This window comes from Lactuca sativa, chromosome 8 (assembly GCF_002870075.4).
Source record: "Lactuca sativa cultivar Salinas chromosome 8, Lsat_Salinas_v11, whole genome shotgun sequence".
NCBI classification, from domain to species: domain Eukaryota; kingdom Viridiplantae; phylum Streptophyta; class Magnoliopsida; order Asterales; family Asteraceae; genus Lactuca; species Lactuca sativa.
The window spans coordinates 279,147,357-279,159,734 of NC_056630.2; the positions used below are offsets into that span (position 1 = coordinate 279,147,357).

The 12,378-nt window shown below is 35.0% G+C and overlaps 2 protein-coding genes across 2 annotated transcripts; one reads left to right on the forward strand and one right to left on the reverse strand.

Annotated features, from left to right (window-relative positions):
* The first annotated feature begins 2,169 nt into the window (after positions 1-2,169).
* LOC111918325 (adenylate kinase 4) lies at positions 2,170-4,383 on the forward strand. The gene is made up of 6 exons (XM_023914003.3): positions 2,170-2,442; positions 3,032-3,177; positions 3,326-3,445; positions 3,532-3,699; positions 3,859-3,948; positions 4,060-4,383. The coding sequence occupies exons 1-6, from the start codon at positions 2,334-2,336 to the stop codon at positions 4,159-4,161; spliced, it is 735 nt and encodes a 244-aa protein (XP_023769771.1). The 5' UTR covers positions 2,170-2,333; the 3' UTR covers positions 4,162-4,383.
* LOC111918324 (4-coumarate--CoA ligase-like 9) lies at positions 4,353-8,007 on the reverse strand. The gene is made up of 6 exons (XM_023914002.3): positions 6,868-8,007; positions 5,802-5,991; positions 5,539-5,684; positions 5,345-5,412; positions 4,670-4,772; positions 4,353-4,589 (listed from the first exon to the last, which is right to left on the reverse strand). The coding sequence occupies exons 1-6, from the start codon at positions 7,891-7,893 to the stop codon at positions 4,458-4,460; spliced, it is 1,665 nt and encodes a 554-aa protein (XP_023769770.1). The 5' UTR covers positions 7,894-8,007; the 3' UTR covers positions 4,353-4,457.
* Between the last annotated feature and the right edge of the window lie 4,371 nt (positions 8,008-12,378).

A 12,378-nucleotide genomic window follows, 5' to 3' on the forward strand; every position in this document is an offset into this window, starting at 1 on the left:
AGAACTTTAAAACTTGTCATTGATCCGAGAGCATGGATTTGACTTAGTCATTCATCCTTAGTCCGAGAGTATGGGAGGACATAGTTATTTGTCATTAATCCGAGAGCATGGATTAGACATAGTCAATTATCCTTAATCCGAGAGTATGGAATGGGCATAATTATTGATCCGAGAGCATGGATTAGATATATACCCGATCTGGGAGTATGGATCAGGTAAAAAGGTTAATTTTAGATCTGAGAGTATAGATCGTGTCCTCGTGAGGATCGACGAGGTGGGGTAATATTGCTTATATGAGGTGAAATTATATATATTGTGAGCTCTAATATATATATATATATATATATATATATATATATATATATATATATATATATATATATATATAACATTGTGGTATTGAAATCCCTATGTATTCATCAGGTTTCCCAACCTGACCCACTCAGTTTATTTGTATCACATGTGTCGATACGAAGCTACATTACACTGAGAGATTAAAGGGGATGTAAATCACTAGTGTAAATGAATGTAAGGTTTGTTTATGCTTATGTTTTTGTATTCAAAAATGACATTCCAAAGTTTTAATATAAACAAAATACATTTCTTCGAAAATGCTTTGATAATATATTTATCATGTTTTATGGGAACGAATTCCGCAATATTATTCTTTAAATTCTAGAACTCTGATTTTCAAATAAGCATAAATAAAATTTTTAAAATGACCGTGAATTTAGGGATGTCACAATTTGTATGCTAGTTATCTTTGTGATGTCTCTGTAAGACCAAGGGTTTTGGCCTCGGCCTGGCAAGGAAAGACCACGATACAACCCGTGGCATAATAGCAAGACTATGGTTGGCACATAGCACCTTCCTCTACATGTATGATAAGTATGATATGTATGATGTGTTTGGTATGTGTTATTTTAGGGAACTCACTAAGCTTTGTGCTTATAGTTGTTGTTTATGGTTTCAGGTACTTCTGGTTCGAAAGGGAAGGGTCCGACTTGATCGCAGCGCATACACCTATATTTTCCGCAACCTTGAGATTTTGGGATTGTACGCTGATAACAGTTTTTATTATAAAATACCTTTGAGTGTTTGAGTAAACGATAAATGGGTGTTTTGGTTGTTTTAAAAATGAAATTTTTACCTTCATATTTTGGGGTGTTACATCGTATCGATGTAATGGAACAATTTCGAATTTACAACAGGAGGAATGATGGGACCATGAAGAACAACTATATTTCGTCTAGTAGAGAGCTATTATCGAAAAAGAGGCGGAGATATATGAGGTTGATTCTGAGAAGAAGTCGATGCTTCCTCCTCCTACATATATTTCGTCTGGAACGACTAGGCCTGCACTTTGCCGTTGGATTGCCTTCTTCTCTTCAATGATCTTACATGTTCATCTTGTTGTGGATGTCGACCAAAGTAGTGAGAAACTGACTCTGTGCTTGATTTTGGGATTTTTTGGAGCAATTTTTAAGAACAATTTCTAAAACAAAATTTGATTTCAGGTTTTGTATATAACTTTTAATTCTGAGTACACGATGACAATGGTTTTCTTAGTTAATTAGTTCTTTAGATTGCAGAATGGATTTGTTTGGATTATATTCATATTTCTGATTTCACGGCGAAGTTTCTGACGATGGTGGCGACAACGGTTATGGTGAGAGAGCGGAGTAAAGAGAAAGGATGCGAAGAAATAGTCTACAAATACTTACTATTTGGCAATTACAGAGGTTTCTGGTGGTTCTGTCGCGATCTAGTGGTTACAGTGGTGGTTGGCCGAGTTCCAGAGGTGTTTCCTTCATCTGATTGATTATTGATATGATGAGCGATGAGAGGGTGAGATGGTTGGTTAGGGTTGAGAGTGGGACCCATGTGTCTATTAATTATTTAATGTATTTGGAATAATTAATAAATAATAAAAAAATTGGAAAAAGAAATATAAAGGGCAACATAGTCTTTTTACCTCTACAAGGGACTAAGAACACAGCAAATGATATGTTAGGGACTATCCAAATATAAAAGAAAATATTATGGATCAAACGTAAAATTTTTGCAAACCGTTAGACCATTTTAATAATTTGTTCTTTTTTGTAAAACAAAAGTGATAGGGTCAAAAAGTCAAAAGAGTGGCCTCCTCGACGTATACAAATCTTTGAAAACCCCGTCGTCATCTTCTTCTTCTCGTTCTCGACTGTGCGTAGTATTTTATTTGGGGTTGGTACACCTACCCCTCCCCTCACCCCACCCCCACACCACCTACTATTGACGTTCTTCCTTAACCGCTATTCCATCAAAAACCCAAACGACCTGTGAAGAACTCAATGGCGAGCACCACCTCCTTGGAAGATGTACCTTCAATGGACATGATGACCGAACTTCTTCGCCGATTCAAGTGTTCATCTAAGCCTGACAAACGCCTCATCCTCATCGGTACACTTTTTTACATATCGTTCTTCCAGATTATGTTAACTCTTCCTTTTAGGGTTTGTTTTGAGATCTGTAAATGTTTCCTCGAATTGGGTTTCAGTTCCATAGTCTCGAGTATAATAATTATTCTATCCCCAAATTATGAGCTTAAACCACGTTCTCGCTTCCATCTCCAATCTTATAATTTTGTTGAGTTCCGACCTACGAAAGTTTTAGGGTATAACGGTATAATGTTCCATTAGTCTGCTGCATGTTCATGGTGGTCTTTTTTTTGTGTTTCTAAGATCTGTCCAAATGTGAAGTCTATACGTTGACTTTTGATCTGAGACGTGAATTCCTAGGAATTTTGGTTTATGAAGACTTGATTTGTGGCAAAAAATAATACCAATTTTGGAATTTTGCATTCGAGATATGAGACTATTGGTATGAATTTGATTTGGTTAGAAGTTTAAATTGCAAAAGTAAGCCTTTTTGATAAATTTTATCTGCTTTGCTATGAATCAGTTGAAGACTTTGGATGATATTTTTATCAGATCTGTATTGTCTTCCATGTGTTTGATGAAATGCTTATGAGAAAATGAATAAATGTTAGGTCCACCTGGATCGGGCAAAGGTACTCAATCCCCCATCATTAAGGATGAATACTGCCTTTGCCACTTGGCAACAGGTGATATGTTGAGAGCCGCTGTTGCAGCCAAAACTCCACTCGGGATTAAAGCTAAAGAAACCATGGAGAAGGTATATGCTTTGCTTTGACTTAGTAACATGCCCAAACTGATCATTCTTGCAAAGGGCTAAACGCAAGAAATAGCAAAAGAGGATATGCTGTATTTAATGAAAGTAGGTTGATATTTTCGATTATTTTTTGTTTATGGTTATTTTATAGGGTGAACTAGTGTCAGATGACCTAGTGGTTGGGATAATTGATGAAGCAATGAAGAAGCCATCATGCCAGAAAGGGTTCATTCTTGATGGTTTTCCTAGAACAGTTGCCCAGGCCGAGAAGGTAATTTACCCATTTACCCTTATCTCCTTCCTTCTACTTACAAAATTTAAAACCTTTTTTTTACCAATTACTCTCGTTTGTTGCAGCTTGATGAGATGCTTCAAAAACAAGGAACTAAGATCGATAAGGTGCTTGATTTTGCAATTGATGACTCCATTTTAGAAGAAAGAATTACTGGCCGTTGGATCCACGCTTCAAGTGGTAGGACCTACCACACAAAATTTGCACCTCCTAAGGTTCATGGAGTCGATGATGTAAGCACATACTAATAATAATAAGCTTTTTAGGGTTGTTTTTAATGATGAGGTTTGAGGAGGGCATTTACGTCATTTCTCATAGACTGAGATGCAATCTAACTTGTCATAACATGTTTATGATGTGATGGTAATTTGTGGGTTTTTGTATTTTTGAAGGTTACTGGAGAGCCATTAATGCAAAGAAAAGATGATACTGCCGAAGTTCTCAAGTCAAGGCTGCAGGCTTTTCATAAGCAAACTAAACCAGTAAGTGTTTCTTTTTGAGTCCTAATTTTTTACATTTTATCTCTCGTTTATTATTTTTTAAGTATCTGACAACGCATTTTACTTTTTTACTTTTTTTTTACCGAACTGTAGGTTATAGACTACTACAGTAAGAAGGGTGTGGTTGCAATGCTTCCAGCAGAGAAACCCCCAAAGGAGGTAACTGTTGAGGTTCAGAAAGTTTTATCTTCTTAAAGGAAGGATTTAGTCTTTTCTGTTTTGATTGTTATTATTACTTTACTTGAATATTGTATGTAATCCGATACATTATCGGATCGGCCAAACTTTATTTGCTACAATTTCCATTTTTCCATCCATGAGGATTGAGGGCAGCCAGCTGTTTCAGTTGCTGACATTGACATAGAATAAAACTCTGTTATTCCAACTTTGAATCTAATTTGCTTGATATTCCTAAAATCTTGACTTAAAACACTATTTATTTGCCATTGTAATAATATGAATTAATTATGGCATATTATAATGTAAAGTTACTAAAGCTTAGAAGTGACATCAGAGACAGAGAGAGCCATCTTGATCAACTCCTTTCTTAGTACTTTTCCCGGAGCATTCTTTGGTATCGAATCAATGAAACGTACTTTTCGTAGTTTCTTGTATGGTGCAACCTACATGTTTGCAATGGTTGTTAATAATTTATTTACATAAACAGTAAGGAGAGAAGAAATGAATGAATAAATAAAGTTGCCTGTTTCGCCACAAAATCTTTGACTTGTGTTTCGTTAATGGTGCTTCCTTTTCTTCTAACAACAAATCCCATCGGTACTTGTCCTGCCTTCTCATCTGGATACCTGTAAGGTTGTGTTTGTTACATCGGACATTATTAAAAAAACAACATTGGACAAGTTTTCTAAGGCTATTTTCGATGTTGAACGGGTCCTTGTCCCACCTTGGATAGGACAAAAAATTGCATTTTTTTCTCTAACATGAGTGTTGTCATGTCATGTTCTTGTCTATGTAACAAATGTCATTGTACTCATTGTTGGATTTTCTATTATGAAGAGTGGGGTATTCTTCTTGATATTTGTATTGATATTTGGGATAAATTTTAAAAAATGTTGTATATGTTTGACCTCTATGTTCAATAAATTATATGATTTTAGTAAATTTGGTATGGAAAAATATAGCATTAAACCAACACCCAATAATTTTGACCATTTTGATATGACCCGATTATCATTAGTTGACTGTTAGTGACCCGATGGAAAAATGTTAGTGTGGCAAAAATTGCTATTTTTTGTCTTGATGTCTGCAAGTGCACACAAAATTTGTGAATATCAGTTTCATCTGTGTTATTGAAAATAACCTTAGAAAGCTTGTTTGTATGTAACAAAAAACAATCTTTGAGGGGAGAAAAACATACGGAATCACAGCTGCTTCGGTAATGTCAGGGTGCGTATGTAGAATGTGCTCCAGTTCTGCAGGAGGCACCTACATGTCACGTGGTTTAATTAACTTAGAAAGATCTTAGACACAATGCTTTGATATGAATTTGTATTTTGATTAATCTAAAAAACCAAAACCAAAATAACAATGAAAATTGAATAATCAATGTACCTGATAACCTTTATATTTGATCAACTCTTTTAATCTATCCACAATAAATAAGAAGCCTTCATTATCAAAGTAACAAAGATCACCCGTTCTCAACCATCCATCCGAATCCACCATTGTATCACTAACTTCTTTATCATCCACATAGCCTTTAAAAAAAAATTATCCACAACTTTAATAAAAGAGAAAAAGTAATAAGCTTTTTCCCATAATAGGATTAAAAAAAAAAAAAAAAAAAAAAAAGAAGCTGTAATTATGTATTTAACCTTTCATAATGAAGGGACCTCGAAGCCATAGTTCACCATGGCTCATGGGAGGCAAACCAACACCGGTGTTGGGATCAACTATCTTGGCTTGACAACGGGCTATGAGCCGCCCTACGGTGCCTGCGATTGTGCTCTCATATGGACCTGCAATTCGTGAGACTCCACCTGTAGTTTCCGTCAATCCATACGCCTGAACACAGTAATCACAATCCAAAAACTACTTCAGTTACCTTTTGAGATCTTTTATGAGCGTTTACATTTTAGGGTTTTTGTTACGTAGTTTTATATATTTTAAAAGCTTATAATAATTTTATCAAACATTTGTACCTAAATAAAAACACCACCTACCAACTAGTTTTGTGAGTGGTTTGGTTCCTTAAGTTGAAATGTTATTATGATTTGTTTGTGTTTTTAACATTATAATCATATTCTAACTAAAATGTTTGTTACTTGTTATATTATATATTTTTAATCAAATTCATGGTTTATGATAAATTTTAAATTTAAGTTAAAAATATTAAAGATGTAATTTTTTATTTAGTAAAATTCTAGTTTTAAAGAGTATAATAATTAGCTACGATAGTTTATAATTATCTATAACATAATTTATAAAGTTAATGTAACAAAAACTACAAAAAAAAAAAGTATATATGGATTAATATTGTAATAAACCAATAGGGATCATAAGGGTATTATTGAGCATCTCTTTAGAAAAAAAGGGAGATACGTATGGATGTCTTTTTGTGTTAAAAATAGCATAATTGGTTGAAAACAAACCTCTATAGCAAAGTATGACTTTGTTTTTTTCTAAAAAGAGTAAAATATTGTTATATTAGTTCTTTAAATAAATAAATAAACAACACAACGAATAAGTATGTCACCTTGGACCCATTTTTTAGAAAAAGACTAAAAAATGTAGTATTTTACAAAAGAAAATAACAAAATGCAAGTTGTTTTCAAATTTTTGTTGAGTTCAATAGTTAAAGTAATTATTTTATAATATCAATAAAAAATTACGAAAAGTGTCTTTTGGGAACAATTAACGATAAGATGTCATGCAACAAACCTGCAACAACAACACAGTCGGAAATCTTTTCTTGAACTTATCGATCACGGCCATCGTAAGTGATGCTCCGCCACACAGTACAGTTTCCAGAGAGCTCCAATTGGTTTGATTTACCAAATGGTCATTATCGCCGTCCACCAAACCGACCACCACCGGCGGCGCCGATGCTAGATGAGTAACACTAAACTCCTCAATCGATTTCAACATTAGACGCAGATCAAACCTCGCCATCGAAACCAAACTCTCCCCAAACGCAACCAACCTCATACATAACCCTAACCCGTATATATGAAAATACGGCACCGTGAGGAGGTACACGGCCGGAGAAGATCTATCTTGACGCCCGAAGTTTGCTCCGGCAATCGTTGATATCATGTTCCTATGCGTTAATTTCACTCCCTTGATCTTCCCTGTAGTCCCCGACGAGTACAAAATCGCCGCTGTATCGGACTGCAAAACTTCAATTTTTGTTTCAGATCCATTTGGTTTTGTTCGCATCATCGATTCAAATTCGTTCGAGTCGATTACCACGACCGGATTAGGAAATCCAACTTCTAACAACTTGTTAGCTGACTCCGACGTCGCGAAAGCAACCACCGGTTTACAGAGGCGGAGTTGGCGAGAAATCTCTTGAATCGAACTAGCAGGATTCGAAGGCGAAACAACAACACCAAGCGAGAAGAGAGAAAGGTACAGAATCGGGAGATTGGCGGAATTGGGACAAATAACGAAAGCACACGCTCCATTTGAGAGAGACAATGGTGGTTGGCGGAGTGAGGCTGCAAGGTTGCGCACAAGAAGTGGGACGTCGGAGTAAGGGATGAAGCGGCGGGTGGTGGCGTCAATGATAGATGCTCCGGTGGTGGTGGTGGTTGTTTTGAGGAGCGATAAGATGAAATCGGTTATGGAAAAAGGAGTGGACTGTGGAGGCAGAGGATATGGAGGTCTAAGGCTATGGTAGATTTGGGTTTTGGAGCAAAATCCGTTTTGGGAATTGATTGATAACTGGGAATTCGAGATTGTCATTTTCGTTTGAAGCTAATTTGTGACCTTGAATTCTTATTGAAAACTTATTGATTAATGGAGACAAACAGAGAATCAAAGGCCATTGCGATCAATCTGATTATGAAGTTCTTTAGATTATGCCTTATTTAAATTTTTATAATTAATTTCAATCAATATATATATATATATATATATATATATATATATATATATATATATATATATATATATATATATTCTAGAAGTGGTAAGCACAGATACAACAGAAACCACTTGATGATTTCTATTAGATAGAGAAATCAAATACCCTCCGTTAGTCTATTTTTTTATTTACATAGGCAAATATTAAAATCAAGGAAAATTAAATTAAAAGAAAATTAGTGCTAACATGACTATTATTATTAAATAGAAAAGAATAAGATAAAATAATATTTAATTTCTTTATTCAGTATTGAATAAGATAATAATAAATTATCGAGTTTTAATTAATTTTAGAAAATTAATCGTTAAATAGTTGAGATGGAGCTATGTATAAAACAAGTTATTTTAAGAGAAATGAATTTAGGGACGAGCAAAAGAACCAAACCGGCCGGAACCGGCCCGAAACGAACCGGACCGGGGAACCGGCTTCGGTCAAAATGAAGAACCGAACCGGCCCGGCGGTTCTACCGATTCCGGTTCCGGGTCCGATTTTTGCCGGTTTTTCGAGTTTGGAACCGGCTAAATTTTGATGTATTCAACGACTACATTACTTTGCGTTTTATTGGTTTTTCGGGTCTGGTTTTTGCCGGTTTTTCGGGTAATTCCAACGACTAAATTACTTTGCGTTTTATTGGTTCTTTGTGAAGAAGTGGATGTTTAAATACTAGTAAATAATCAACATTTTAATAAACGATTCAACATTCAAGCAAATTAATCATGGATCTTTTATTTAAATTATTACAAGCAAATTAAACATGGATGTCGTCAAAGTTATGTTATTAAGTATCCAACATTCAAACATTCAACATTCAAAATATACTTCCAAGTTTCACCAACAAAAAAAAACAAAGTCTAATATGTGGATTCCAACGTTTCTTTGACATTTTGACTAATTCTCCGATCTCTTCCCCGTTAGCTTCAAGTTGTGTATAGCATCCACAATGTCTATATATAATACAAAAGAAAATGTTATTACTTACTAAAATGTAGCAAATACTAATAAGAAGTTAAAAATAAGATGTAACAAGTATTAGTGTATTACCGATATCGAGGTCATCGTTAGCTAACACATCGTGCACTTCACCGTAGTCATATATAGGCAAGCTACTCTTTCTTAGCCAATCTTGAGTGCATATCAATGCCTCCGCAATCACAACGGACAAATTAGTACGGTAGTCGATAATTACTCGACGACCGTTACTGAATGTGGATTCGGATGCTACGGTAGAAATTTGTATCCCCAAAATATCTATTAATAAACAAATTAGTGTATAATACACGACACGAATTTATAAATTAAAAATGTAAATTAGAGTAAAAGAAGGTCGATACCTCTTTCCATTCGAGCAACGATCGGGAACCGCACCGCGTTATATTTCCACCATGTGGGATATCATATCCTTTGTCAAATTCGATTGGGTCCTCGTTTAAGTATCGTCGCAATTGACTTTCTGACAAAGTCGAGGGGAAACTTCCCGAAGTCATATAGCTTCCAAAGAATTCGTTTTCGTCATCAAAATTAACAACTTCTTCGGGAGTTTCTTGTTGAGACGATGAGGTCATGTTTGACCTTTCCAAGTATGACTTGAAAAACTTGTCCAATTTGCATTCGATATCAATAACCTTTGCACGTGCTTTGGATTCTATCTCATCAGCGGACATCTTTTTATCTTTGTTCTTGGCTTTAAGCATTTGGGTAAAAACAACTTTCATAAACTTTGACTTGCATTGAGGATCTAACAATGTCGCAAAGAAGACATAATCACTTATAGTATCATAGTCACCCCAATATTTGTCATATTTATCTTTCATATCCGGTACCATAAACATAAAATCCGGGTTGGTTTCATGTTTCCTAAGATGTTGCTCTATATCTAGGATCTCCCGGGTATACGTATGGAAGATAGGCTTTGTTGAACACGAAACTTTTTCAGTTTTCTTCTTAAACTTCTCAAGGAACTCCATCATCTTTTTAATCATCTCAAAATCTGAATGTGATGGTACTCTTCCCACAGTTTTCTGAAACATTGGATCTACAAAAAAGAACAACAAAATCAGATTACGTTTTATTGTTGTTAGAAAAAAAAAAAAATCAGATTTGACACCCTTCCTTGCGGGGCTTGTAACTCATTTAATTTTTAACCAAATCAACCGTTTTTATAGTCTAAATTCAACTACAAATCCTAATCTACATGTAGGAAAAGTATTCAGGTCAAAACAAGTTAAATTGAATGAGTTATGCACATTTGAACAACAAAATCAGATCACGTTTTATTGCTGTTAGAAAAAAAAAATCAGATTTGACACCCTTCCTTGCAGGGCTTGTAACTCATTCAATTTTTAACCAAATCAATCATTTTTATAGTCTAAACTCAACTACAAATCCTAATCTACATGTAGGAAAAATATTCAGGTCAAAACAAGTTAAATTGAATTAGTTATGCACAATTTAAAATTTGGACAGATTGCTAAAGAAGTAAATATTGCTATTTTTAGTGCTGAAATATATTTGATTTTATTTACCTTGATGGCTATATTCGAGAAATGCGTCTTTCACATCGTATGCTGATCATAGCAATTCAAAGGTAGAGTTCCACCTTGTTGGAGTTTCACCACACAAAAACCTTTGACTTTCTACAGTTGCATCATTCATGGCTTGTTTAAAGGTCTTGATCTGTTGCGGGGAGACTCTAATGTATTTCACCGCATCTTGTAGGTTTTTTACATGATAAACTTCGTGTTTTAACCCCATCTTCACAACTAGGTTTATGATATGAGCCATACACCTAATTTGAAAATGTTTACCATTCTCGTAAATACCCGGTAGTTCTTTCACAATGATGTTGATTGCCGCGTCATTCGTCTTGGCATTATCAACGGTCATCGTCATGACATTCTTCATCCCCCACTCGTTTATGCAAATTAGCAACTCCCGGGCCATGTCTTTAGCTTTGTGAGTATCAACCTCTCTAAAGTTGACTACCCTTTTGTGCATGACAAAATCTTCGGTAATGAAGTGGGCCGTGACAACCATATAATTTATCTTTTGACACGAGGATGTCCACATGTCGGTTGTCAAGTGGATGGCTGTTTTGGGGTTGCTCAAATGTTTGTACAACTTCTGCCTCTCCATTAAATAGAATGACACAACATCACGAGAAATTTTATGCCTTGAAGGCAATTTCACCTTACCATTGAGGGCGTTTACAAATTCTATGAATGCCTCGTTTTCAATGAATTTAAATGGTAGTTCCCCGATGGTGAAAAGGCCTAGCAAGGTAAGTTGGATCCTAGTATCATCATGTTTCCATGTGTATACATGACCCTCACCATTAGGAGCTTTCATAAATGACAACTTTTGTTGTTTGTCATCAACTTGTTTCGGTATGTTGTCTGGATTTAACTTGCACCCATTAAAATGCTTGTTTATTGAAGTTGTCCCATTCCGGTTTGGATCCGTGGCTAGTAAATGTAAACAATAATCACATTCAGCCCACTTTCTTTCAATTCCATCGTCCTCCTTTATCCATTCTATCTCGAAGTATTTCCAAACAAGAGCGGTACAATTATCTCTACCCTCACCTCGTCTGGTTGGGTTAATCCGGTCCCTTAACTCCTTTTGAGTCTTTTTTTTGTTTTTGGGTTTTGGTTTTGTCGGGTATTTTTCTTGTGTTCGTTTTTGTGGTGGTGGTGGTTTTTTTTTGTGTTGGTTTTTTTGGTTGTCTTCGTTTTTGTAGGGTTGCAAATTTTTGTTTTTTTGAAGGTTGTTGTTCTTGTGGCTCCTCTTCTTGGTTTGATTCATCACTTGGTATAACATTCCATGCCGGTGTTTCTTCTATATAATCTTCTTCTGAATCTTCTCCATAATCCTATATTCTCAAAATAAAACATATAATAAGTCATATTATGTTTAAATGCTGAAAAATAAACATAAAAAAATCAGATTTGACATCCTTCCTTGCGGGGCTTGTAACTCATTCAATTTTTAACCAAATTAAGTGTGTTTATAGTCTAAATTCAACTACAAATCCTAATCTACATGTATGAAAAAGATTCAGGTCAAAAAAAGTTAAATTGAATGAGTTATGCACATTTGAACAACAAAATCAGATCACGTTTTATTGTTGTTAGAAAAAAAAAATCAGATTTGACACCCTTCCTTGCGGGGCTTGTAACTCATTCAGTTTTTAACCAAATCAAACGTTTTTATAGTCTAAATTCAACTAAAAATCCTAATCTACATGTAGGAAAAAGATTCAGGTCAAAAAAAGTTAAATTGAATGAGTTATGCACATTTGAACAACA

Coding starts and splice junctions, on each gene's coding strand:
- LOC111918325 (XM_023914003.3), top strand. CDS start 2,334: ATGGCGAGCACCACCTCCTTGGAAGATGTACCTTCAATGGACATGATG. Junction 3,178..3,325: donor CTAAAGAAACCATGGAGAAG/GTATATGCTTTG, acceptor GTTATTTTATAG/GGTGAACTAGTGTCAGATGA. Junction 3,700..3,858: donor AGGTTCATGGAGTCGATGAT/GTAAGCACATAC, acceptor GTATTTTTGAAG/GTTACTGGAGAGCCATTAAT.
- LOC111918324 (XM_023914002.3), bottom strand. CDS start 7,893: ATGACAATCTCGAATTCCCAGTTATCAATCAATTCCCAAAACGGATTT. Junction 5,992..6,867: donor CGACTGTGTTGTTGTTGCAG/GTTTGTTGCATG, acceptor TACTGTGTTCAG/GCGTATGGATTGACGGAAAC. Junction 4,773..5,344: donor ACCGAAGCAGCTGTGATTCC/GTATGTTTTTCT, acceptor ACAACCTTACAG/GTATCCAGATGAGAAGGCAG.